The 27,847-nt window shown below is 46.0% G+C and overlaps 2 protein-coding genes across 3 annotated transcripts in view; one reads left to right on the top strand and one right to left on the bottom strand.

The window, feature by feature from the left end:
• Positions 1-4,162, top strand: part of tmtops2a (teleost multiple tissue opsin 2a) — a 57,712-nt gene extending 53,550 nt beyond the window's left edge. Inside the window, exon 4 of the mRNA XM_056588375.1 lies at positions 3,872-4,162. Within this exon, the coding sequence (XP_056444350.1) occupies positions 3,872-4,162 (291 nt within the window). The remainder of the gene's footprint in view (positions 1-3,871) is intronic.
• A 1,343-nt stretch (positions 4,163-5,505) lies between these two features.
• LOC130380274 (beta-galactoside alpha-2,6-sialyltransferase 2-like) overlaps positions 5,506-27,847 on the bottom strand; it is a 34,165-nt gene continuing 11,823 nt past the window's right edge. The window contains exons 2-3 of one of the 2 annotated variants that reach the window (XM_056587423.1): positions 13,571-13,745; positions 5,506-6,512 (exon numbers count right to left, since the gene is read on the bottom strand). In XM_056587423.1, coding sequence (XP_056443398.1) covers positions 6,328-6,512; positions 13,571-13,745 — 360 coding nt within the window. In that variant the 3' untranslated portion in view covers positions 5,506-6,327. Of the gene's footprint in view, positions 6,513-10,439; positions 13,746-27,847 lie in introns of those variants that run through there. The other variant, XM_056587424.1, reaches the window with a different exon arrangement.

The following is a 27,847-nucleotide window of genomic DNA, read 5'->3' as shown; positions in this document are numbered from 1 at the left end:
AGGCCTTCCGGGATATGATATCCTGGAGGACTCCTGACTCGGTTGCAGGGTACCGACAGGCTCGAAGGGCTGCAGCTGCTGCCGTGTCGGAGGCTAAGCAGCGGGAGTGGGAGAAGTTCGGAGAGGCCATGGAGAAGGACTTTTGGTCGGCACCAAAGTGTTTCTGGAAGACTATCCGGCACCTCAGGAGGGGGAAACAGGGAACCATCCAAGCTGGGTACAGTAAGGATGGGACTCTGTTGACCTCAACTGAGGAGGTCGTCGGACGTTGGAAGGAACACTTTGAGGAACTCCTGAATCCGAATAACATGCCCTCTATGTTGGAGGCAGAGCTCGAGGTTGATGGTGTTTCGTCGTCAATTTCCCTGGTGGAGGTCACTGAGGTAGTCAAACATCTCCGCAGTGGCAAAGCCCCAGGGATTGATGAGATCCAGCCAGAAATGCTAAAGGCTCTGGGTGTTGAGGGGCTGTCATGGTTGACACGCCTATTCAACATTGCGTGGGAGTCGGGTACAGTGCCAAAGGAGTGGCAAACCGGGGTGGTGGTTCCCCTGTTCAAAAAGGGGGACCAGAGAGTGTGTGCCAATTACCGGGGTATCACACTTCTCAGCCTCCCTTGTAAAGTCTACTCCAAGGTCCTGGAAAGGAGGGTTCGGCCGATCGTCAAACCTCAGATTGAAGAGGAACAATGCGGTTTTCGCCCCGGACGTGGAACTAGGGACCAGCTCTTCACTCTCGCAAGGATCCTGGAGGGGACCTGGGAGTATGCCCATCCGGTCTACATGTGTTTTGTGGATCTGGAGAAGGCGTATGACCGGGTCCCACGGGAGAAACTGTGGGAGGTGCTGCGGGAGTATGGGGTAAGGGGGTCTCTCCTCAGGGCCATCCAATCTCTGTACTCCCAAAGCGAGAGCTGTGTTCGCGTCCTCTGCAGCCAGTCAGTTTCGTTCTCAGTGGGTGTTGGTCTCCGCCAGAGTTGCGCCTTGTCACCAATCTTGTTTGTGAAATACATGGACAGGATATCAAGGCGTAGTCGTGGTGGGGAGGGGTTGCAGTTCGGTGGTCTGAGGATCTCGTCACTGCTTTTTGCAGATGATGTAGTCCTCATTGAATCATCAGCCTGTGACCTTCAGCACTCACTGGATCGGCTGTTGGCCGAGTGTGAAGCGGCTGGGATGAGGATCAGCAACGCTAAATTTGAGGCCATTGCTCTTAGCAGGAAACCGGTGGATTGCTTACTCCGGGTAGGAAATGAGTCCTTAGCCCAAGTGAAGGAGTTCAAGTACCTCGGGGTCTTGTTCGCGAGTGAGGGTACGATGGAGCGTGAGATTGGCCGGAGAATCGGAGCAGCGGGGGCGGTATTGCGTTCGCTTTACCGCACCGTTGTTACGAAAAGAGAGCTGAGCCGCAAGGCAAAGCTCTCGATCTACCGGTCGATCTTCGTTCCTATCCTCACCTATGGTCATGAGGGTTGGGTGATGACCAAAAGGACGAGAACGCGGGTACAAGCGGCCGAGATGAGTTTTCTCAGAAGGGTGGCTGGCGTCTCCCTTAGGGATAGGGTGAGAAGCTCAGCCATCCGTGAGGAACTCGGATTAGAGCCGATGCTCCTTCACTTAGAGAGGAGTCAGCTGAGGTGGTTCGGGCATCTGGTAAGGATGCCCACTGGGCGCCTCCCTTGCAGGGCTGTAGTGGAGGGTAAACGCACGTAAACACCGTTTACGCACCTCTGGAATTTAGGAAATAGCGTTTACGCACCTCTAAATAGCGTTTACGCACCTCAAAGTTCCCTGTGCCATGGAATAATCGGAAATAAATTCAGCATCATTTTAAAACACCTAAGACAAGGTTTTATATTGTTGAACAAATAAACGCTGTAATCTGAATCATTTTCATCTGCGCTGTAGGCCTATGCTATTATGGTCTGTGACCCTCCAATCAGTGCCTTGCGGCTGCGGCAGCGACACCAATCAGGATCCAGGAAAATATGTAAACAGGAAGTATGTAAACACATGGCCCTGCGCGTTGTGGATTATCATGCCTGCCTACCTGTCATTAATTAGCCATGGATATCAGGCGATTTTTGAAGAGACCTTCGAGTGCTCCCACTCCAACAGATGCCCGAAAAAGGCCTCAAGTACAAAGTAAGACTGAAGATGATCAATTCACATGAGTTGTTTTTGTGATTTATAAATACATTTTACTTGACGAACTATTAAGTGACTACGAGCATTCAGATTGGCCAATGCGTAGTCATGCTATCCGTGTACTGCCCACGTCAAAATGAGTGAAAGTCAGTCAGAGTTTTACTATCCATATTAAACTCCGGTTTCGGCGTATCAACTTCGCTATAGCTTGGTCGCTATGTTAAAGCCTCAATTTGGAGATGCGAGGTTGGCGGTTGCAGCCGTGGACTCCGCGGCTGAACCGTGGATCGGGCGGATGACGCGACAAAAAAATATATTTTAATTAAATTCGGGCGGTTGGCGGTTAAACCAATAAAAATATAAATATTTATAAATATTTGTATTTTATATATTATAAATATTTTTATTTTATTATTTATTTTCTTTAAAGTTATTTTCCCAGAAAACTGGCCTGTTCCCTAGAGGAGCAGTATGGGGAATCCAAGTTGAAACAACTTGCCCAAAGGTTCAGACTTGATGACAGAAAAATTCTTGAAGGCTATAGGGATTTTAAGGATAACTCAAGCATCATTCCAGAAAACCTTGCACCACTGCTGAATATCGACCATCTCATTCCAGTTAGCACTGCTGAGTGTGAGAGGGGGTTCAGCTTAATGAACATCATAGTGTGCCCCCTGAGATGCAGTCTGCACTTGGTCACAGTGACGTCCTTGATGTTTATTCAACTGAATGGCCCACCACTCAGCCACCACAAAGTTCAATCCAACACGTATGTGAAGTCCTGGCTGGTGAAGCACAGGGGAGCCATGAACTCCAGAACACGCCCCTGCAAGGCAGGACCTGACGTGGAGGACAAGGAGGCCCTCTGGGTACTACTGTGAAAAGCATGCATACTAATACACACACATACACAAATGCCATAGATAGATAGTTCTTAATCTACACATACTTTTCTTTACTGTTGAAATTTGAATAACTTGAATAAACTACAAACACATTCATTGACTGTCATTGATTGATTTAATATGACTTTAATTGATAACATAATGGAATATAGCCAGGCTAGCCTTACAGAGTCGCAACACTTTGCGTTGCGTTGCGTTGTGTCGAGGTCGGTCTGATCAAAAAAATCATAGTTTACCCACCTCTAATTTGACCACTACAGCCCTGCTCCCTTGGGAGGTGTTTCAGGCACGTCCAGTGGGGAGGAGACCTTGGGGAAGACCCAGGACTAGGTGGAGAGATTATATCTCAACACTGGCCTGGGAACGCCTCGGGATTCCCCCGTCAGAGCTGGTCAATGTGGCCCGGGAAAGGGAATTCTGGGGCCCCCTGCTTGAGCTGCTCCCCCCGCGACCCGACCCCGGATAAGCGGATGAAGATGAGATGAGATGAGATGAGATGTCCCAAATCCTTACATTTTCAGTTTTGCATTGAAAGATCTGGAGGGTGCAGCTTTTTTAATGCAGAGCCAAAGCAAATAACTATCTTGGATGTATTCGCCAGTGTTGCCCCATGCGAAAGGGGTTCCAAGCGGATCTATGCAGATGCACTCCGCTACAAAATCACATCATCATCATATCATATCATATTACATATTAAATCCTGTTCTACAATTATTCTTTCGTTGTTATACAAATACATGTTGCAGAAAGACCAAGATATCGCAATATGATTTTCTCCTGCTATCGTGAAGCCCTAACCCTCTCCCTCCCCCTCTCCAGTTCTACCGGTGCTTCCTGCTGCTGTTCCACTGCCGGCCTCACGGGGGCGCCCTGGACACCGGCCAGTCCTCCATGCCCTCCAAGACCACTGTGCTGCGGCTCAACCGCCGTGTCTACAACACGCCCACGCCCGCCGGCACCCTGCAGCCGTCGGACTCCACGGGGGCCGCGGCGCCGGTCGCAGCGAATATGGGGGCCCCGGCGGCCCCGGGGGTGAGCCCCGCGTCCCCACGAGACGGAGGGCAGATTGGGGACGCGGGGAGCGACGGATTCCCTCGAGGGGCCTACTGAACGTATCTGGGATGTGTGGGTTTTTTGTTGCCCAAGGGTAGCTGGCTGTGCGGTGGTCGTTGGCACAGGGAAGACAAAACTTCGGTATGGTCATGCTGTTTTTTATTTTTTGACATTGGGAGGAAAAATCTTTGGACTAAAGAGGATTTTTGTCATGCTCCATCGCCAAACCCCGCCCTCAGCGCAATCCCCTTTCCATGGATACCATGGCGATGAACCTCGCTTGGGGTGACCCTGGGATCCTAGCTTGCCTGCTACCTGTGTTTGTTAAAGTCTATGCCGTGGTCGTTGTGGACGTGTGTGACATCACCCCGTACAATACCGTTGTAGTGTGTCGTGTAGAAACCCTCCTTTTCCCTTGAGCCACCAGGTGGGCCGATTGCATGGCGACGAGGACATGAAGTGCACGTCTTAAATGTTCCATTCTGAAGTTTGTTTGCTCGGTTAGTTTTTCCCAGCATCCTCTCCTTCACCTTGATTGTTCAAGTGTTCAGGTTCAGGACCACCGCAGAGCCTGTTTTAAAATCGACTGGGAATAAAGGATAGAGAGAAAACATTGGTGTCATTCTTCTGGGGGTGCGGACATGACAGTGATGAAGACTTCAGGGACTGGTGAATATTTTGCCATGGCGGGAGGGAAGGACGTCTGCAAGGACTTCTGGGTCATGCCCAAAAATTCCTGTTTTCTTTCCAAACGATGGAGAGTTACTACGTTGGATTCAGGACAGAATAGAACACATCGGACGCCACCGCCAGGGCACTCAAACCTACCCCCCCCCCCCCCCCCCCCCCCCCCAACCCCAGCTTAGGCAATGCGTGCGTTGTCTTTCTGTTGAACTCTAGGTCGACATTAAAATTGTGTCGCACCTTAATAGAAATTCTACCACGTAATACGGCTTCCACCCCTACATCTATGTGCCTAATCCAAAACATTTTTGGAATTTTCTGCACGCCCTGGTAGGTGGTTGGGAGAAATTAGGAAATGAGAGATACCAAGTTCCGCCCTCAAGAAAGCACAGCTTCATGGTAATTGCTGTTGTACAATGTTCTGGGTGTGGCGAGTGCTTCAATAAAGTGAATCCGCCGTGGGGACAACCTCACATTTACAGGGTTGTTTTTGTTGTTTTTTTAACCTATTTTACATTTAAGACGAGGACTTGGACAATATTTTGTTCAGTGTTTCAGATTGACGGATTTGCGGGAGGGAGAGAGAGAGAGAGAGAGAGAGAGAGAGAGAGAGAGAGAGAGAGAGAGAGAGAGATCCCTTCCCTGAAGGCCTCTGCGTGGGATTCACACACCAATACAGAACCCGAGGGGGTCATTATTATGGAAACGAAGTGGAAATGGAAGTGTAGCTGCATAGGTTCAATAAACGGCCACGCTTCATACTGATGTATTTTGTATATTTATTTTCCTTTTAAAATTCTCTCTCTCTAAAACGGTAAACGTTAATAAACAGAAAAATAACACCGTGACAACGTTAGCGCCATAAACCTAATACAGAGTCCATCTTCTTCTGAAACCCATGAGTCCGTGACTGGTTTTATATCTCTGATGGCGCGTTTTCCCATAATTCCCTGGGATAGATATTTAAACAAACTCTTAACACAAAGCAATGACACAATATCTATTTTTAACAGTACAACTTAAATCATTTTTAACCAAAGAATAAAATCATGAATTCAACAAATAATAAATACATATTAAACAATTAATGTAAATACATATTTAAATCTCTGTAATGTCCAGACTGTCTCTGAGACAGTTACAGGAAGTGTTGTATTGAATTACATCTCACCCTGACACCACATCCTCAAACACACCCAACTCCCCGCCCCAACGCTGTCATATCATTGCAGTGTTTCTTCGTGGTTTTATTCACACATTTTAATTTACAAGAAAACGGGACACATGTTTTAACTATACTTTTGGTCTACAATAATGGCCGCTCTTCGGACCAGATGAACGTAACGTCTGCCGTTCAAAGTGACGCTTTGGTTGGTGGTGATGGGTGCTTTGTCTCTGTGAGCGGCGACCGTTGGTCTGTCAGCCACTGTAGTAGAGACTAAAACCCTGGACGCGTTGGAGTGACAGGAGGAATTTCATCAATGCAACCTTTGAGGAGGATCAATAGCTGTGCCATGGCAGTATTGTACCTTGCTCTCTTAAAGGTCAGTGTTTGAAGTCTGGATCACTGTAGGACGGTTAATGAGAGGGACACAGTGACCCCCCCCCGCCCCCGGCCTCCTATGGAAACCATGGCGATGACCTGTGCTTGGAGTGAGCTTGGAGTGACCCTGGCCTCCTAGTAGTTCTTCTACCTGAGCGGATCTACAACACAGTGCTTGGCCTGTTTTGTGTGCGAGAGCGAGAGAAAGAGAGAGAGAGAGAGAGAGAGAGAGAGAGAGAGAGAGAGAGAGAGAGAGAGAGAGAGAGAGAAAATACAATTCAGAGGAGGACCTCCCCAGAACATCAAGACTAAGCCTCGGTTTAAATTCATTGGGTCACGCAGACAAAGTCCAAAAGTTCCAGTTGTCCTTCCAAAGGACAGTAGGCTACTACTTGGGAGTCAGTAAAGAGTAGCTCATATTGGGCATCACCGCCAGGGCACTACAACCTAACCCCCCCAGCTTAGGAATTCATGCGTTAGCTTTCTGGTCTCGGCACAGCTGTCTGAGAGATGTCCCTTCAGGACGTGACCCATTTTTAATCAACTACGATACTACCACATGCGGAATAAATAAAATAAAATGTTATACCTATCTGAAAAAAATTATCTCACAAACATTCTTACAAGCTGGTCGCTACGCTGTTGTCTGAAGGACGTGATGTCAGGCTGAGACCTCATAGGAGGTCTCATATCATTTTATGATGTAAATTATTATGATATTTATGTTATTATATAAATGATGTAAATTATTAGCCTGACGTCACCAGACCAATACACTAATGCATATTAGGCTGGAACCTCTCAGTTAATTCTCTCGGTCACGATTAGGGTTTTACCCCCTAATAAGGCGTGTCATGAAGCTGTTACGATTCGTAACATTGCTCTTCACTCGAGCCGGACTCCCTCCCATCTCTTATTCAGCACTTTGTGTGTTCTTCTGAGCATTTGGGTTGTTATCACGGCTGTGGTGCTTTACACATACACAGCTTTTTGAGTCTGATGTGGCCGACGTTAAATAGAACATTAGTTATGCTAGTGTCCTATTGTTGAAATTGCTTATGTATAATAACATAAAAAATGCCATTAGGAAGAGCATTTGCGTGACCTCACTTCCTGTCAGATTTCCCTCAGTTAAGTGTTGTGTCGTCCACACCTCTTTGGTTTTCCGTTAAACAAGTGAACGAGATGTGTGTGTCGGTCGGGACACCGTTAACCTTTCAGTGCATGTGGGTGTGCGGCGGGACAAGCCTATAAGGTGAAGCCTGGGCGGCCACGCTCACACTCATAGAACTCAAATGATCCTGTTTACAAACCAGAATTGGTAGAGTCTTCAACATAACATCATATTCAACATTTTGACCAAACTAGTGGAAGTTCAGAAATCCTCTCCGGAACTCAACAGTTTTTCATTTAAACCTATTTAACGTTTAAAAAAAGATTTGACCATGTCTAAGATTTAACTAGAGAAAGAGAGAAATTGAAAGTGATGAAGAGACAAAGAGGAATGCAGTTCTTTTTAATTTAATTTAATTGCAGTGCGGGAGACAGAGAAACAGATGAAAAGAGACTAAGAGACACATAGAGAGAGAGAGAGAGAGAGAGAGAGAGAGAGAGAGAGAGAGAGAGAGAGAGAGAGAGAGAGCGGTTAAGATCTCAATTGCATATTCAGATGCCTTCTCTAAAGGCTTCTGCACATGATTTCAACACCAATCATAAATACAGTTTGCTCAACAGGGGATAATAATTATGCAATCTAACTGAAATTACATTTCACCCCCACAAAACACCCTCATTCCCCCCCCCTCCCCTATCGAGATTACCTTTTGGGAGAATCATTATATATGGACCGTGAAAGTGTTTCCTGGCTATAGGAGGTTCTGGTCTCCAGAGGTCCGGTCATCAATGAAGTCCATCAGTCAACACACACACACACACACACACACTCCAAAACACCTCTCCTTTGGCCTGTTCATCGAAGAACAGTTTGTTGAACTGCTCTTCGTTCCGCTAAGAGCAGGTTGTGAGCCTGCTCTTAGCAGGTTCATCAATGCCGACACTCACAATCTGAAATTAGCCGATCGATGCCGGGGCTCACTATTTCATTTTTTCACGCTCAGGACTACATACGAAACACTCAGTCTTTAACAACGGGAAACTTCAATTGTCCTCACACGCGTGTTGGGAGAGAACCGCGTCGGGGTTGACGTGATCGGATGAAGTGTGGCCCACCATCGTTTTTGGTTAGGTTCTCAATGGTCAGGTCAACTCCATGTTATGAATTTAGTTTTTGACCATTTATATTTCCTGAACATAATCTATGCTTTTTTATGTTAACAATTTATATTTATTATTAATAGTGATTTATATTGGTCATTATGAATGAAAAATAACAAATTATAATTATTAACAATTAATGACCTAAATCGAACAAATACGGAAAAGAAATGCTGCTGGTTGCAAAATCACACCAACAGCATCGCTCCGTAGAAGGCGAATCAACCGCCTCTGAGCCTGTTGTGTGTCAACCAATGGGTTACATCCGGGCCTCCGCGTCCTCAGCTCCTACGGCCTGTGGGTTGGGGTCTCTACGCTCTCTACAGTCCCAGTCTCTGCGTCCTCAGCTCCTACGGCCTGTGGGTTGGGGTCTCTACGGTCTCTACAGTCCCGGTCTCTGCGTCCTCAGGTTTTACGGCCTGTGGATTGGGGTCTCTACAATCTCTACAGTCCCGGTCTCTGCAACCTTTTGCATGCAGAGACCGGGATATTCAGATCTCAATTGCATATTCAGATGCCTTCTCTAAAGGCTTCTGCACATGATTTCAACACCAATCCAGAGCGCTCATAAATACAGTTTGCTCAACAGGGGATAATAATTATGCAATCTAACTGAAATTACATTTCACCCCCACAAGACACCCTCATTCCCCCCCCCCCTCCCCTATCGAGATAACCTTTTGGGAGAATCATTATATATGGACCGTGAAAGTGTTTCCTGGCTATAAGAGGTTCTGGTCTCCAGAGGTCCGGTCATCAATGAAGTCCATCAGTCAACACACACACACACACACACACACACACACACACACACTCCAAAACACCTCTCCTTTGGCCTGTTCATCGAAGAACAGTTTGTTGAACTGCTCTTCGTTCCGCTAAGAGCAGGTTGTGAGCCTGCTCTTAGCAGGTTCATCAATGCCGACACTCACAATCTGAAATTAGCCTATCGATGCCGGGGCTCACTATTTCATTTTTTCACGCTCAGGACTACATACGAAACACTCAGTCTTTAACAACGGGAAACTTCAATTGTCCTCACACGCGCGTTGGGAGAGAACCGCGTCGGGGTTGACGTGATCGGATGAAGTGTGGCCCACCATCGTTTTTGGTTAGGTTCTCAATGGTCAGGTCAACTCCATGTTATGAATTTAGTTTTTGACCATTTATATTTCCTGAACATAATCTATGCTTTTTTATGTTAACAATTTATATTTATTATTAATAGTAATTTATATTGGTCATTATGAATGAAAAATAACAAATTATAATTATTAACAATTAATGACCTAAATCGAACAAATACGGAAACGAAATGCTGCTGGTTGCAAAATCACACCAACAGCATCGCTCCGTAGAAGGCGAATCAACCGCCTCTGAGCCTGTTGTGTGTCAACCAATGGGTTACATCCGGGCCTCCGCGTCCTCAGCTCCTACGGCCTGTGGGTTGGGGTCTCTACGCTCTCTACAGTCCCAGTCTCTGCGTCCTCAGCTCCTACGGCCTGTGGGTTGGGGTCTCTACGGTCTCTACAGTCCCGGTCTCTGCGTCCTCAGGTTTTACGGCCTGTGGATTGGGGTCTCTACAATCTCTACAGTCCCGGTCTCTGCAACCTTTTGCATGCAGAGACCGGGATATTCAGATCTCAATTGCATATTCAGATGCCTTCTCTAAAGGCTTCTGCACATGATTTCAACACCAATCCAGAGCGCTCATAAATACAGTTTGCTCAACAGGGGATAATAATTATGCAATCTAACTGAAATTACATTTCACCCCCACAAGACACCCTCATTCCCCCCCCCCCTCCCCTATCGAGATTACCTTTTGGGAGAATCATTATATATGGACCGTGAAAGTGTTTCCTGACTATAAGAGGTTCTGGTCTCCAGAGGTCCGGTCATCAATGAAGTCCATCAGTCAACACACACACACACACACACTCCAAAACACCTCTCCTTTGGCCTGTTCATCGAAGAACAGTTTGTTGAACTGCTCTTCGTTCCGCTAAGAGCAGGTTGTGAGCCTGCTCTTAGCAGGTTCATCAATGCCGACACTCACAATCTGATATTAGCCGATCGATGCCGGGGCTCACTATTTCATTTTTTCACGCTCAGGACTACATACGAAACACTCAGTCTTTAACAACGGGAAACTTCAATTGTCCTCACACGCGTGTTGGGAGAGAACCGCGTCGGGGTTGACGTGATCGGATGAAGTGTGGCCCACCATCATTTTTGGTTAGGTTCTCAATGGGCAGTGGCGAACTTAGCCCTTTGGGGGCTCCAGGCGAACAGTCATTTGGGGGCCCCTGCATCTACCGGTCTAATGTACCTTATATCGCATAATATATGGCATAATGAGATACTCCATACAAGGGATGAACAAAAGTCACTATCCTTCTTTCATGCAAATGTTAATTATCTATTTAAAAATTGAGAATAACATACAAAACAATAAGATTCGTTATGTTGACACATTACACTGACTGTTAACCTTATGTCATCATTTACCTGAGGGTTACCAATACTGGAAACCTACTGATAGCTGCTTCCAGCTATCAGTATTTTTCCTGTGCTCTTCAGACCTTTCATGGTTGATTAGATGCATTGCAAGGTTATTCCATTCTTTAAATCCTTCCTCACTCAGGTGTTTTTGTTTTCCAAAAAGGCAACAACAAAAGCAAAAAACACTGTCTGCACTTTCACTGTAGACCAGGGATACTCAAGTAGAAATGATGAGGGGCCACAATTTTTTTTTTCAGTGACTCAAGGGGCCGGTCGGTATACGTGTGACTGAGGCCGATATATGCTCTGTTTTAGACGGAACGCGTAAGCACGTAAGATACATAACCCCCCCTTGCGCGGTAAAATATCCCCCCTTACGTGCTTAAGTGCGTCGGCCAAAATTCCTGACTATGCGACTGAAACACTACGGCCCTACGCAGCTCGCAAAGCCTGTGATTGGCCAGCTAACCACATCCTTTCAGGAGTCTCACATTTCCGGTTTTACAGCATAATAGCGCCAATTTTAAAAGGCTGTGACAGAAGCGAATGAAGAATTTTGAAGAAGGAGAAGAAGAAAACACAAGAACGAATTATGATAATTATAAATATATACAAGCCAGCGATTTCCACTTCCACGCCCACAGATTCGTTCGTTGCTCCCCCTACTGTTCTGGCGGAGAATCCCCTTGCAACACGCGCAATCCTTAAGGAACCTTAAAGGAACCGTAAATCAAAACTTGTCTAAAACAAGTCCCTTGTGTAAATTACGTGCTTACGTCTCTGCGTCTTAAACGACCCTAAATCGGCCTTGACTGCTGTTGAGATGGACTGTCTGCCTCGAGTTTGGGAGGGCTGGAGCGGTCTGTGGGCTGGAGTGCTATCTGTTTATCGTTGCAACCCCCAGCCTCGTATTGAGATCGCGGCGCGCGGTTTCAAAATAAGAGCGCCCAGCACGATTTTTTTTTTTTTTTTTTTTTTTTTATAATTAAAAAAACTTTTCAAAACAGCTCGAGGGCCATTAATAGACACCCCGCGGGCCACAAAAGGCCCGCGGGCCGCTACTTGAGTATGACTGCTGTAGACTAACCAAGACCTGTTCACCCTCTCACCATTTTTCATTACTATGTAATAGTATGCTTTTGTGAATCTGCGGCCCTTGGGCCAGAGTGCTGGGTCATCCACAAGAATATGTGTGCACCTGCCCAAGACACAGCAGCTTGGGCCAGAGTGCTGGGTCATCCACAAGAATATGTGTCTCGCAGTCATTGTTATCGTTATTGTCATCAATTTCAATAACCGAAGTGGAAGAAGGAGAGTGAGAAATATTCACTACCAGTTGTGCATCATCTCCGTCAGTTTGTTGACACACGTCATTAGCATCGCTGCTGGCTGAGCCAGAGCCACTTGGAATGAAAGGAGCAGTAACGTGACGGCAAACGACGTTGACGGCTGCTCTTGATCCTCCGACGGTCCCGCTGACACTGCGGTGGCTGTAAAAAAGCTGGATAGCTTTGGTAGCTTTGAAAGAAAGTCCTGCCTTTGGTCTTTCTTCTTCTTTTTATGTGACCCGCTTTCGTACGATCGCTTCATGTTTCACTCGATAATCTCGATTTATGTCTCACTCGATTTCTCTCTCTCTCTCTTACCGCTTACTGTTGTGAATTTGACTTCATTGTGCGCACTACATGGAATAGTCCATGTAGTGCAGACTGAAGGGGGGTGCACACGGAAAAATCGTCAAAACATGAGTAATTAGACATCCCGATGCTACTATTGTGAAGAGATTTTTATAAAAATTATAAATATGGGGACAAAATATATGCATTGGGGCATTTTGGGGGCCCCCACAAACCTTCTATGGGGCCCGGGGCTCCAGGCAAATGCCTGGTTTGCCTTATAGTACGGCCCGCCACTGTGGTCAGGTCAACTCCATGTTATGAATTTAGTTTTTGACCATTTATATTTCCTAAATATAATCTATACTTTTTTATGTTAACAATTTATATTTATTATTAATAGTAATTTATATTGGTCATTATGAATGAAAAATAACAAATTATAATTATTAACAATTAATGACCTAAATCGAACAAATACGGAAAAGAAATGCTGCTGGTTGCAAAATCACACCAACAGCATCGCTCCGTAGAAGGCGAATCAACCGCCTCTGAGCCTGTTGTGTGTCAACCAATGGGTTACATCCGAGCCTCCGCGTCCTCAGCTCCTACGGCCTGTGGGTTGGGGTCTCTACGCTCTCTACAGTCCCAGTCTCTGCGTCCTCAGCTCCTACGGCCGGTGGGTTGGGGTCTCTACGGTCTCTACAGTCCCGGTCTCTGCGTCCTCAGGTTTTACGGCCTGTGGATTGGGGTCTCTACAATCTCTACAGTCCCGGTCTCTGCATCCTTTCGTCCTACGGCCTATGGGTTGGGGTCTGGCGCTGTGTGTGTGGAGGGCCGTACCGATGAAGCCGGAGGAGGGCGGGTTGGGCTGGATGTTCTCCTGGGTGTTGGACTGGATCACGTCCCACAGGCGCCACAGGTAGGCGGGGTGGAGGATGTAGAAGGGCTGGTCCGGCCGGTCCTGCCTCCACCTCACGTACGACGTGAAGAGGTCGAAGTCCGGGTTCTCATACCACTAGAGGGAGATGGAGAGGGAGAGAGAGAGAGAGAGGGCGGGAGATGGGAGAGGGAAAGAGAGGGGGAGAGAGAGAAAGGGAGGGAGAGGGGTAGATGGAGAGAGAGAGAGGGAGAGGGACAAAGGGGGAGAGGGGGAGAAAGAGAGGGAGAGGGGGAGAGAGATGGAGAAAGGGGGAGAGGGACAGGGAGGGACAAAGGGGGAAAGAGAGGGCGGGAGGGGGTGAGAGGGACTGAATGAGAGAGGGAGGGAAAGAGAGAAAGAGGGAGGGAGAAGTGAGAGAGAGGGGGAGAGGGAAAGGTTAAGCTTTTAAAATATTGTGTACTGTATTAGACCATCTCGAGAATATGCGTCAATGTGAGGGGGAGAAGGGGAAAGAGGGAGAGAGGGAGAGATGGAGAGGGAGAGAGGGAGAGAGACGGAGAGGGAGAGAGCGGGAGAGGGAGAGAGAGGAAAAAAGGGCGAGAGGTAGAGAGAGGGGGAGAGGGAGAGAGTGAGAGAGAGGGAGAAAGGGGGAGAGGGACAGAGGGGGAGAGGGAGAGAGAGAGGAGGGGAGAGGGGGAGAGAGTGAGATAGAGGGAGGGAGAGAGGAAAAGGGAGAGAGGGAGAGTGAAAGGGGGAAAGGGACAGCGCGGGAGAGAGATCTTGATACATGGTTGAACAAGACGATAAAAGAAACATCAAAATGTACCAGTTTGATTATTGATTCCATTTAGTAACATTTTCAACACGATTTCAAAATATCCCAGTTTCTTCAGTCCAAAATAATATAAGGAAATCCCAATGGAGGTTCACATAGACGCACAACATACACAGCTTCAGTCACACCATGCTGGTCATCCTTATTCTCTAGATGGTCTAATACAGTACTCTAGATTTGTTCTGTTTTAACAATATTTTAAAAGCTTAACCTTTCCAAATGTATGAATCATCTCTTTTCTCCGCATTTCTCGGAATGGGGCAGAATTAATCTTCCATATCAATAGATACATTTAATCATACCAAGGCAAGGCAAGGCAAGGCAACTTTATTTATATAGCACTTTTCATACACAAGGCAGACTCAAAGTGCTTCACATATAAACATTGTCATACAATACAATTAAATAATAGATAAGTAAAAGAAAAACATATGCAAAGAAATGGGTAAAATAGAAAGTTAAAAAGGCATTTTAGTATTAAAATAGAAAATAAAGGCACAGTTAAAAAAGCTTTTTAGAAAGTGCAATGTATTTAAGATTTAGCAGAAAGCTATAGCAAACATAAAAGTCTTCAGTCTTGTTTTAAAGGTGCTCAGAGTTGGGGCAAGTCTTAAATCCTCTGGGAGTTTATTCCAGCTATTTGTTGCAAAGTAACTTAATCCTGCTTTCCCATGTTTTGTGTTTACTCTGGGGATAATTAACAGATTGGTCTCAGAGGATCTTAGTGGTCTATAAGGCTGATGTAGTGGAAGCATATCAGTTAAATATTTTGGGCCTAAACCATGTAGGGATTTATAGGTTAGCAACATGATTTTAAAATCAATTCTCTGACCTACAGGAAGCCAATGTAACGATTTCAGAATTGGTGTAATATGATCAAATTTTTTGGTCTTTGTTAGAACTCTAGCAGCAGCATTCTGAACAAGCTGAAGCTTCCTCAGAGTTTCTTTTGGGAGACCTGTAAGGAGACCATTGCAGTAATCAAGCTTACTAGTGATAAAGGCATGTACAAGTTTTTGTAAGTCTTCGGTGGACATGAGCCCTCTAAGTCTTGCTACATTTTTAAGGTGATAATATGCCGATTTTGTAACTGATTTGATGTAACTGTCGAAATGTAAATCTGAATCCATGATGACCCCTAGATTTCTGGCTTTGATTGAGGTTTTCAGGGACAGAGAGTGAAGGTGTTGGGTTACTTTAACCCTTTCCGTTTTAGAACCAAATACAATTATCTCTGTTTTGTCCTCATTTAGTTGAAGGAAATTTCGGCACATCCATTCTTTCACTTGCTCAATGCACTGGCACAGCAGATCTATGGGCCGATAGTCCTTTGGTGATAGCATAGATGGCCTGTGGCCTGTGCGTCAGACCATGGAGATGTGTGGGAAAACGAGAAGAGAAGATTGTCCCTCAACAGTTTTGAGCCTAACCTGTTTGGGTGTAGGCCATCTGCTCTGAAAAGATATTTGCGCCCCCAGAATAAGTTGAAATTGTCAATAAAGCCCCTTCCTCTTTCATTGCAGACTCTGGAAAGCCATGTATTCAGTGCAAGTAGACGACTGAATCTGTTTATTCCCCTGTCAACTGCTGGTATGGGTCCACTGATGAATGACTTGATGTGTATTTTGTCCAGTGTATCCAATAGATCAGTGTAATCCCTCTTCAGAAGTTCTGACTGTTCTCTTTGAATATCATTAAATCCTGCATGCACAATAATCTGTGAGATTTTGGGGTTTTCCAATATGATTTTGGCTAGTTTATGGTTGATATCACTAACCATTCCATATGGGAAGTTGCATGTTTGGATCTTGTTACCGGTTATATCCTTGATGGTTGAGTCTCCTATAATCAGAGTGTCTGGTTCATCTGCTTTCTCTGAGATGGGCCCTGGTTGGACGGTGGCAGACACATGCGCAGCCCGCCTCCGTGGCGACTGGTTGTTCCATCTCTGTCCGTACCGTCTGTCCGGACACATTTCAGGGGTCAGGGGTGCACAGGTGGCCGAGGCATGCGCAGCTCGCCTCCATGGCGACTGGTTCTTGTTCCGTCTCTGTCCGCACTGTCCGTCCGGACGCATCTCGGGGCTCAGGGGTGCATGGGTGGCAGGCGCGTTCGTGGACTCTTGAAGTGGCAGGAACCGGTTCTTCAGTGGCAGGGTTAATTTCAGTGACGGGCTAATCCGGCTGATACATGTAACTTTAGCTTTGGGTATCTTAGCATTTGGCGTTGAGTGAACTTGTTGATTCACTTTGGTATGTTGTTTTGGCTAAGCGCCGACTCTGTGCCAGTGAGACGCAGCTGGAACTGTCTCTCTCTTGTCCAGCTTCGGGAAGGATACAGTGTAGCTTTGATCATCTTGCTGTATCTGAGTGAGCTCAGCAGACTCACCCATCGGCACTGTATCCTGGAGGAGTCCTTTGCATTTTTCTAATGCTGCTAGTCTCGTTTCAAATAAAGCCACTGTCTGTTGCAGTTTGGTGCAGTCTGTGCATTTCCCAGTCTCCGTGCCTGAGATATCCGAGTACAGAGGCATGTTGGCGATAAGAAAGTCCAAGGCTTTTTCTGCGGTCTGATCCGGGAGTCATAAAAAGTGCCAAAATGTATTGTTGAATCGAGCGATGGAGGACGACGGAAACAAACTATATATTGTTAGGTATTATGATCATGAAATAAAATAAGATAAAGTAGATCTGAACGATGAATTAAGTAGTGTTTTCTAATGCCTAGCGGAGCTTCGGGAAACATGACCTCTCTCTCTGCTGCCTCTTCTGAAAAACCAAGTGAAACGGCCTGCTTTTAATGTGGCCAAAATAAACAAGATCTCTTCCCTTCTAAGAGAGCTGCAGTAGGGATGCTTCGCATGTGTTTTTAGATGACATAGTAACATCATATATATCTATCCCAGTGGTGTATGAGGTGCAATAAATCATAGTGCTGCTTTCAATATAGCTGTAGTTGTCATTGACGTGCCTTAACTTTTCAGTGTGATCGGCAGTTATTTGCATGCATAAGAATTTTATGTGCGCTTGAAGTACAGAAGAGGTCAGTAAGGATAATCCATTTGCAGGATGAGGCAATTATTATTTAGTTTTATTAATTAACTATTACTCCACTGCAAATACTGCAGATACTCAAGACCAACGATTGTAGTACTTGAACAAAGTATGTATGCTTTCTACTTACACCATTAAGACAAATGGACAAAACAAGTCCCATCAGTGAACTTCCATCTGTTACGAAGAGGTCTGATAGCTCCCTTTCTATTCATACCAACAGCCCATGTGTCTAGCATAACTCTATTTATGTTGTTTTGATTTCCTTCTCCACCTGTCTACCAGATCCGGTCCTTAGACGTTGCCCCTGACCTCACAGATCCTGCTTGCAGTCTCTTCACCCCCCCTCACCAGAGCGATCTTGTGACTCTCCCCGCCTGCACCACATTGCCTCATCAGTCTCTCCCTATATATACTAGTTTACTTATTTTGTCTGTTTGTTATATTTGTCATGTTTTGTTGTCAGTTCATGCAACTGAGATTTTTCTATATCAAAAGCTTTTTAGCATAAATGCCCCTAGCTCGCTGTTAAATGCATGTTTTTGGATATTTTTTATGATTGAGAAAATGTGTTGGTTTCAAGATAAAGTTTGCCTTGTACCTACATTCTTCTAGGTGTTGTCTATCTTAGACCCCATGGGTTAGCATCCAGCCATTATATTTGTGGATTTTTTTTATTGAATGATCACATATATATAATAATAACAAATAAATAACATATATATTATTTTAAATTATGAAAGGTTAATAGGTTAATATTACTGGCATCGGACTTCAATAATTGTTCAATGTTCAATTTTAACATCTGAAGTTGCACGCACACACACACACACACACACACACACACACACACACACACACACACACACACACACACACACACACACACAGCAACACCCTCAATCACACTACACACACACACACTTTAATCTCCCCAAAACCAGCAAGTATTGAGATGGTTTCGGAAGGACTTTAAAAAGAAGCCAGTAAACAAAGAAAGGTGGAAATAAACCACATTCCATTCACTTAAAACATGACACCTGTGTCTCATTGAGGTTCGATTAATATACCGCAATATATGGCAAGGACCGCAAAGCCTGGACAACTGCATGGAATCTTTGTTTTCATGGATTAACATTTAGTGAAATCCATGATATTGTTTTTTCCGTTGAATTGAAATCATAGATTGAACTAAAATCATGGATACAAAGGACATAGCCGTTGATTATGGCTCAATTACATTTTGGAATTCAACAGCAACCAATACAAGGGCACCAATCCATGATTATTACTCATCCCTAATAAGATTGAGCTCTGATGTAAAATTAATAAAGGGTTCCGAACTTCAGCATTCATGGTGTCGCTGCATGTGGTAAAGTTTCCACATTAGCTCAGCCCAAAAACTGTTTGGTCTCAACCTTTGCTCCTTGTCAGAGATCTTTCTTTTGGTCTCCAATTTTTGTGACTACTATAGTTTGAAAGATAAAGACAGATGGAAAAATGCTATGATTTTGGCCATTATGGCTGTTATTAAAAGGCATCTTTCTTTGTTCATTGACAAGTGCAAAGAGATAAGGCAGCTGTAGTATACCTTGAAAGATGGGAAAATGAGATCTAAGAAATAAGTGAGTTCCTTGATGGACACATCTGTGTCATTGGGAATGATAATGAGAAGCCAAATATAAAATATGAGCAAATAGTGTTTGGTTTGGTATGATGAATAGACATTTCCAACTTTTACACTCAATAACTATAATTGTGGGTCAATAGAAAAAGTGAGTGTGTGTATGTGTTTGTGTATATGTGTCTTTGTGTAGACAAAAAACATATCTATATCTCTCCCTCTTTTTCAATGAGGCAGAGACAGACAGACAGACAGACAACAACACGAAACAACAAAATAACAAAATAACCAAACCTAACACTAACTCTCTCCAACCCGGTTTTCTATAATCAAAGCCCAAATCAATGGCCGATGGCTACACACTGAGTGCCGTGAAATAGTTCTATTTCATCCCTACTGACCGCCAGAGGCGGTGCTTAAAGCACTGGATATCTCCACCTCGCGCATGCACATTTTGAGTACCTAATACCAACATAGTCACCTGTGACCACGAAGTGACACCGGGAAGGCTATATCTTCCGGTGTCGTCAGAGGATCTGTGTCTTTACATCTTCTCGCTGCGCAGGTACTGTGTTGAACCTTCGTTTGGAGAAAGGAAGGAAATTTGTTTACAGCTGGCTACGTGCAGCCTCGTGACCAAGGTCGGAGCTGCGGGTAACCCGTCCTCCAGAGGCTGTGGCTAGCTTATATATATATATATATATATATATATATATATTTAAAAATAACTATAAGAAGAGTAGCCAACATTTGTTGGTGAGGGCAGTGTGCTCGCTCCCGCTCCCAGCACTCATTTGCCTCTTTGCTCTGTTATTGTTTGTTGTGTTAGCCGTTAGCTTTGCTCTGTTCTAACCATCAATTTATTTTCCTTACAAATTACCGGTGAAGGCGGTGCTTTCGCTCCCGCTCCCAGTAACGTTTTAGTTTGGCTTCCCCCTTTTTTAGCAGCAGCGCTTACGCTCAAGCTAATTAATATTGATTTAATTTTCTGGTGACGGCAGTGTTCTTGCTCCCGCTCCCGGTAACACAGCATTTGGCTCTTTTTTTGATTGACAATTAGTAGCAGCGATCACGCTAATTAGTTTCTGTTATTCAATTTACTGGCGATGGAAGTGCTTTCGCTTCCGCTCCCAGTTACGCTGCCCGTGGCTGCCTACATAATGTCCCACTTCTGTGTCGCCTGTGCGGCTCCTCTCGAGCCGGAGGACGGCCACGACAGTTGCCCTCCTTGCCTCGGTCTCGAGCACAAGGCTCTGCACAAGGCTCTCTGCAGAGGACAGCAGACACCTCCATGGCAGCCATCCTGCCTACAGTTCGATGCGGCGCAAACGGAGTCAGCCCAGGCCAGCGCAACCCTGCCCCGGCCACATTCTCCGTCCCTCCTTCAAAGGGGGACTTGAAGGAGCTTTGTGCTTGCTTGAGGGACACTAGGGCCTTATTCCACTCAACGTCGGATGCCCGGACCTTGGCTGCCATGCAGAATGCGGCACAGGTTGGGCTGGGCCGCATGCCATCAGTCGAGCCTGCCATCGTCTCCCTAATTCGGGCCCCTGATGAGGCTCTGAGGCCAAATGCCAGGTGTCCGCGGCCAAAGTGCAGGGTCACAGACGACCTCCTGTCAAAAGTCTACGACGCAGCGGCGCGCATGGGTCGTATTGGGAACTCCCTTTCCCATCTGTTGCTGGGTCTTTCAACCTCTCTGCAGCAGGCCAAGGTTGAGCGGTCGCTGCAGAGTCTGAGTGATGCCTCATTGCAGGCGGCCCGGGACAAGGCTCGGCTACTCTTGCACGTGGCCCGGATTGGCCTGATGGTAAACTTTGTGAAGAGTTGCCTGGACTCGACGCGCAACCGACATCCTCCTCTGCCTCCCCCTCTTCGGGTATGGCAGGATGGTGCCATTCATTTTTTCAGCTCTTGGGCAAGCTGACAGCCACCTCAGCTGTGGTGCCTCTCGGCTTGCTGTCTCTGCGCCCTATGCAGATGTGGCTGGACAGCCTCCACTTGGACCCCAAGTGACACAGGCACCAAAAGGTCAGGGTGTCTCGGCAATGCCTTTTCTCTCTGTCCCCATGGAGAAAGAGGTTGTACATATCTGTGGGTGTACCGATGGGCACCATTTCATCCCGCCGGGAGCAGTGGCGTATCCAGGACATTTTTACTGGGGTGGCCAAGATGGGACACAAAGCTAGTGTGGGGTGGCCATGGCATAGCGAAGTTTAATACATACACGTACGCAGCCAACTGCGGTTCGAATCCCGGTCCTTTGCTGCATGTCACATCCCCTCTCTCTCCCATGATTTCCTGTCTCATAACTGTCAAATAAAGGTGTCTATGCTGGTAAAATGACCTTTTTTTTTTAAGTAATTTTTTAAATTACATTACCACCTATCACAGTCCTCAAGTATATCTGGTTATTTTAACATGTCTATTTTTAATCAGTAATTATGTTCAGAATAGGGTACACATTTTCTAGGAGCCATTTCCTTATAGTGTATTAAAGTCCTCATCTCTTCACAAGTTAAATTAGAGTAGCAAAATTCAACTGCTCTTAACTCATCCTATATAATAACATTAATCAGCTCATCATCTGTGTCACCTGTATTGTTACCTGTGTTTGCTTTACTAATTGAGGCGCCATCTTGTGGTTACATAAAACACAGCAATCCAGGCAACAGAACAAACCAAAATGCTTTAAGATAGACCTTATTAAAAAGTGTATCTGTAAGCAAAGGATAAATTAAGCTTGTAAGGAAAAAAACAGAAATATTTGTTGTTCTTTACATGCTTAGTTTATGTTATTATTTAGCTTAGATATAATTTGTTGGAGATACTGGAATTAGATTTTTTTGGTTTGTTCTTTGCTTTGGTGTGTTTTTATTTAACCACAAGATGGCACCTAAATTAGTAAAGCAAACATAGGTAACAATACAGGTGACACAGATGATGGCCCGATGACTGAATAATGTTATTCTATACCTATAGGATGCCTTGTGATGTATGAAAATGTGCAAAAAGTGGGTTTTCAACCCAGACAGTATTCATGTCCAGGGCCCTGATAAAGGTATAAACGTTGGCTTTGATTCAGCATAAATTATGAAGTTTATTTAAATCAAACAGTTAAGCCTTAGAATCACAAATTAACTTGATAAATATACATAAACAATTGTAACATAAACCAAACAAATCTTAACTCCAAAGTACATACTATAAAGTAATGTTATGTAAACCTTCAAACTCTCATGAACAATAGAGGATTCTAATAATAGTAACAAAGTGCAATAGAGGTAGCTAGTTCTTGCTTTTTCTCATTCTCCTGCTACAAAATGCTTTCACATAGGCCATAAGACCACAAGACAAGACTTAAGTCCAATGCAATGCCACCAGACCAAATATAACTTGGAACCCCTTAAATAACACCTTTGACTCCATTAAAATGTCAAAACGAAAGGAGGTGTCAAAATGATGTATACGATATAACTAAACATTAAATTACCATTCCTCTCAACGACAGATTTCAGCGTCTTTAACGTTTTATATTGTTCACGTTGTCACTGTGACCGTCGTCGTCCTCCTGTTTCACGGACCAGCAGCATGTGCAGCGCGCTCATCTCATGGGTCACCTGACCTGCATAGCTAAATGTCCGCCGAGCAGAAATCAGCTCTCACAGCCTCAGCACGACCATTACCGTGTTAGTTAAAAATGTAAAACTGACCCTAAATCAGTTGATCAGGTGTCATCATTGATTGACAGCATTTCTCTTATTTCTTGTGTTGACGAACTTGACCAACTACCTATCAGATCTGGGGTGGCCACAGGGGTGGCCAATGAGCTTTCAGGGGTGGCCCTGGCCACCCCAGGCCACCCCCCAGAATCGCCACTGGCCGGGAGCTGGTTGTCATCCTCTCGGGATGGGGCGCGGTTTGCTTTTCAGGTCGCATATTTTCTATTTTCTAACCCTCGGAGGGGATGCTTTAGCTCACGACTGGCCACAGAGTCCTCTGTATGCCTTCCCACCACTGCCCCCTGATTCTTCCCATACTCCAGAGGGTGTTTCTGCGGGGCCACAGGCTACTTCTGGTGGGCCCCTACTGGCCAGGGAGACTGTTTTCCACTGCTGCGCAGGCTCTGCTGCAGCTCTCCATGGCGCCTCCCCTGCAGGAAGGACCTCTTTCGAAAGCTGGGGGGTCAGATTTGGCACCCAGATCCCCGTCGCCTCCAGCTCTGGGCTTGGCCGCTGCAGGGCCCGACTCACTGCTGAATGTTTGCACTGCGACCATCAGGAATACTATTCTGAGTGCCAGGGCACCATCTACCAGAGCACAGTATGCCAACAAATGGAAGTTGTTCTCTGACTGGTGTAGGGTTAAGGCAGTAGACCCAGTACGTCTCTCCGTGGCAACTGTTCTGGAGTTTCTGCAGTCCCTCCTGGATGGTGGTCGCTCTCATTCCACCTTGAGGGTCTATGTGGCTGCTTTTTTTCCCAGCATGAGATGGTTGACAGAGCCACAGCGGGATGCCACAGGTTGGTGTTCCTCTTCCTTAGGGGGGCCCTGAAGCTGCGTCCCCCTAGGACTCTGAGGACTCCAGCAGGACCTGCCCCTGGTGCTGGAGGCCAAGTCATAACCTCCTTTTGAGCCGCTGACCAAGATAGGGTTGAAGTGGCTGTCCATGAAGGTGGCTTTTCTGCTCGCCATTACCACTGCGAAGCGGGTCGGGGAGTTGCACGCCCTATCCGTGGCAGATACATGCCTGTGGTGGAACCCTGATGGCTCAGGTGTGGTTTTATGGCTCAATGTGGTGTTCCTGCCCAAGGTGCTTTCACGCACCTATTTTAACCAGCCTATCCAGCTTGCACGTTTTAACTCCCCATCTGAGGGGAATGAGTCCGAGATGCTGTGCCCGGTACGGGGGGTTAGGGCTTACATGGCTGCTACGACCGGTATACGGCAGTCTGAGCAACTGTTTGTGTGTCACAGTGGCCCTAACAGAGGTTGTGCCTTGTCCAAACAGAGGCTGTCCCACTGGGTCGTCGACACCATTAAACATGCCTATGTGGCCAGTGACCGCCCCCCGCCATAGGGGGGCGTGTCGACATCGTGGGCTGCACTAGGAGGTGTACCCCTAGAGTCGATCTGTGCCGCGGCATCTTGGATGTCACCGGGCACCTTCACGAGGTTTTACCGCGTCAACGTCGCCAGTCCCCATCCGATGGGTGTGGTCCTACTACCAAGCTCGGCTACCTCCAATAAGTGAGGTGGGTGTTGGATTCTTTGTGACCTTTTTGGTATGGGTCATCCAGTACTTTAAGCACCGGTCAGTAGGGATGAAATAGAACGAAAGTTACGAATGTAACTACGGTTCTATGAATCATGGATGACCGCCAGAGCGTTTACTCACATGTTAGTGTTTTTACTGTCTACTATAACGCCATTTCTGTTCTCTTACTTCTTATGAGCCATGAACACCATTCCCTGGAGCGGGGACAACAAACAATGAACACAACAATAACAACAACAAGGAGACTTAATATGGAGTTGTCTTTTTGGATGCAGGAATCAATAGCCAAGTGTCACGACCCCACTTGTGTATTGAAAACGGCTCTCTGTCTAGGCAGGAGTCGAGACACATAAATGGTAGCAAACCACAGCTGGCAGGCAACCAGCTTCCAGCCACGTGAATAGTGACTCACCTGGGTTCCTGGCGAGCTCTGGTCCTTCTTTCTCTTGTTCGGGGATAGCCCAAGCGTTGGGGTAAACGGTAGCTGTCCCGTTCAGTTATTGTTTGACATATAACATAGACCAGGGATGGGCAACTTTCATAATAAAGAGGGCCACATTTTTCATCATAACCAGCAGAGGACCACATGACTGCACACTTCAACTAAACGTGAGCTGAGAGAAGCGACACAATTTTGAATTTGGTAGATATGATTTCCTGTATTCTGGTGCATTTTGGGGATGGCCACTACCTAAACAATCTTCCAGAATCATAACTTATGTACGGTATGTTAATTGAACCAACATACATTCATTTCATGTTTTCCATGCTCAAACAGCCACATGAATGGTCAGTATTTTTATCATTGCAAAGGGCTCACATACATCATCATTCAATGATGTCACAAAACTGAAAAACGTTGCCCAACATTAAAGATCCCATGCCATTCTATTTTATGATGCTTTAATATAGGTATTAGTGGGCCACAAACACAGTATTCAAAGACGTCCCCGAAATTCAGCCGTGGTGCAGAGTTACAGTCACTCCGAAACAGTCGCACATTGAGCTTCCCCCAAACGCGCTGTTTCGGTGGGCGTGTCAAGGCAGGTCAAGGAGGGGGGGTGGGGGTGTGGCCCTGAGCAGCTTGTAGCCACTACCATGCGCTCTGTGTACGGTGGGCGTGTCAAGGCAGGTCAAGGAGGGGGGTGGGGGTGTGGCCCTGAGCAGCTTGTAGCCACTGACAGTACCATGCGCTCTGTTTACGGTGGATGTATCGCAATGGCTCGTAGAAACCCATATTATGCATAGATATCTATATCATATAATATATAATATTATCACCTGGCCCTGAGCAGCTTGTAGCCACGGTACCATGCGCTCTGTTTACGGTGGATGTATCGCAATGGCTCTTAGAAACCCATATTATACATAGATACCTATATCATATAATATATAATATATATTATCACGGCCAAAAGCTGTGTGAGCCTCCAGACGATAGGTTATTATGAATCTCAAACGACCGCGCCTACTTCAGATTGATGTGGAAGTGGAAGAACCAGAGACGTCGGAGAACCCGACGAAGTCCTTTGTGATTCATTATATCGTCTGGACGCGCACACAGCTTTTGGCCGTGATGTATTATTTGATATAGATATCTATGTATTATATGATATTATTTAGATATAGAGCAGAGCTCCAGGTCTGTAACGCAAGTGTTGTACACTTCCTTGTTATTTGGATAACCGTTCTGCTGTTGGTGTTATGGCATAACACGTCGGACTCTCATCTCTGGTATTTCTACAACGAGACTCGTAGTGGGGGTTATCTCAGCCATGGTTGAGAATGAATTGGGGGAAAGGAACTTTGGCTTTGACTCCCTGAAGTAGGCTACATGAACCACGACATGGAGGAGAAAGGGATTGTTGGCCGCGAATGTATCCCGCTTGAGCCCTGCTTCCCGCCACCTCGGCAGCGGTCAGCGCTAATCACCGCATCCTGAAGCCGAGGCGGTGGTCCATAGGCAGCGAGACTCCGGCGGGAGACGACCGCGGTCAACAATCCCTTTCTCCTCCATGTCGTGGTTCATGACTTCAGGGAGTCAAAGCCAAAGTTCCTTTCCCCCAATTCATTCTCAACCATGGCTGAGATATTCCCCACTACGGGTCTAGTTGTAGAAATACCAGAGACGAGAGTCCGACGTGCTATGCGCCATCACACCAACAGCAGAACGGTTATCAAAATAACAAGGAAGTGTACAACACTTGCGTTACAGTCCTGGAGCTCTATATCTAAATAATATCATATAATACATAGATATCTATATCAAATAATACAATATTATCACGGCCAAAAGCTGTGTGCACGTCCAGACGATATAATGAATCACAAAGGACTTCGTCGACGTCTCTGGTTCTTCCACTTCCACATCAATCTGTAGTAGACAGAACCGCGCGCTGCCTGCTGCCTGCTGCCGGCTGCCTGCTGCCGGCGCAAGGCACCACCGCCCGGCTGCCCGCTGCCGGGCGGTGGTGCTTCGCGGCGGTGGTGCCTCGCGCCGCGGCAACCGGCGGCAGGCAGCATGTCGCAGTTCATGTACTTCGATGTCGTTCTGCCATTGCATTCAAAATTCTGTAACTAGCCTGTTACTACGAACTAAGCAACTACCATACACGTATTAGCATTTAGCACAAGCTCAATCACGACTCCTTCAGAATTCTTGTGGGTGGTTACGAACCAACCAAGTGGGCAGGGCCATGAATAATAGTTTGACAACGCTACGTCACAGTGTCACCTTATCCAGATCGGCTCATTTCTTCTGCCTTTTTCCTTTCATTGCCTATTGCATTCAGCAGACAAACTGCATAGATTTCAAACTTACCACAGCTCACAAACTTATTCAGACCTATGTTATTTAACAAACAACAGGAAAAATGTGATTTTAATGGCATGGGCTCTTTAAGTGCAACAGCTCAATGAACTCAAACCCAACAAGCATGATATTCATTGCAGTTGTAGTAGTTGTAGTGGCGACTTAAGTGGATAACTTTAATGACTGATATTGTTTCTAAGCAAACTAGACGCATGGGTTTGCCTTTGAATTCTATTAATTCTCCTCATCTTTCTTGACTGAGTTTTCTGTAACTCGATCAATTAATCAATTGAATAATTATTATTATTATTATTTTATTTTTTTTGGTATTTTATTATTATGTGCGGGCCTGACTGAGTGAGGATGCTGTCACGCTCCACTGAGGAGACTGGCAGAATAGAACCCAAAAGCACGACTCAGAGACAAGCAAACACAATGAACTTCCGATCTTTACTTCGTCAAGCAAATCAACGGGGACAGGGCGGAGAATAGTCGGGGGCAAGCAGGATCGGGAAACCGGGGCAGCAGACAGGCGAACGAGGATCCAGAGGGGCGAGACGGGGAGCGTAGTCGGGGACATGCAGGATCGGTAGCCGGGACAGGAGACAGGCGAACGAGGGTCCAGAAGGGCGAGA

This window comes from Gadus chalcogrammus, chromosome 4 (assembly GCF_026213295.1).
Source record: "Gadus chalcogrammus isolate NIFS_2021 chromosome 4, NIFS_Gcha_1.0, whole genome shotgun sequence".
NCBI classification, from domain to species: domain Eukaryota; kingdom Metazoa; phylum Chordata; class Actinopteri; order Gadiformes; family Gadidae; genus Gadus; species Gadus chalcogrammus.
The sequence above is the reverse complement of the archived record's forward strand: the minus strand, read 5'-3'. Positions and strand labels throughout refer to the sequence as shown.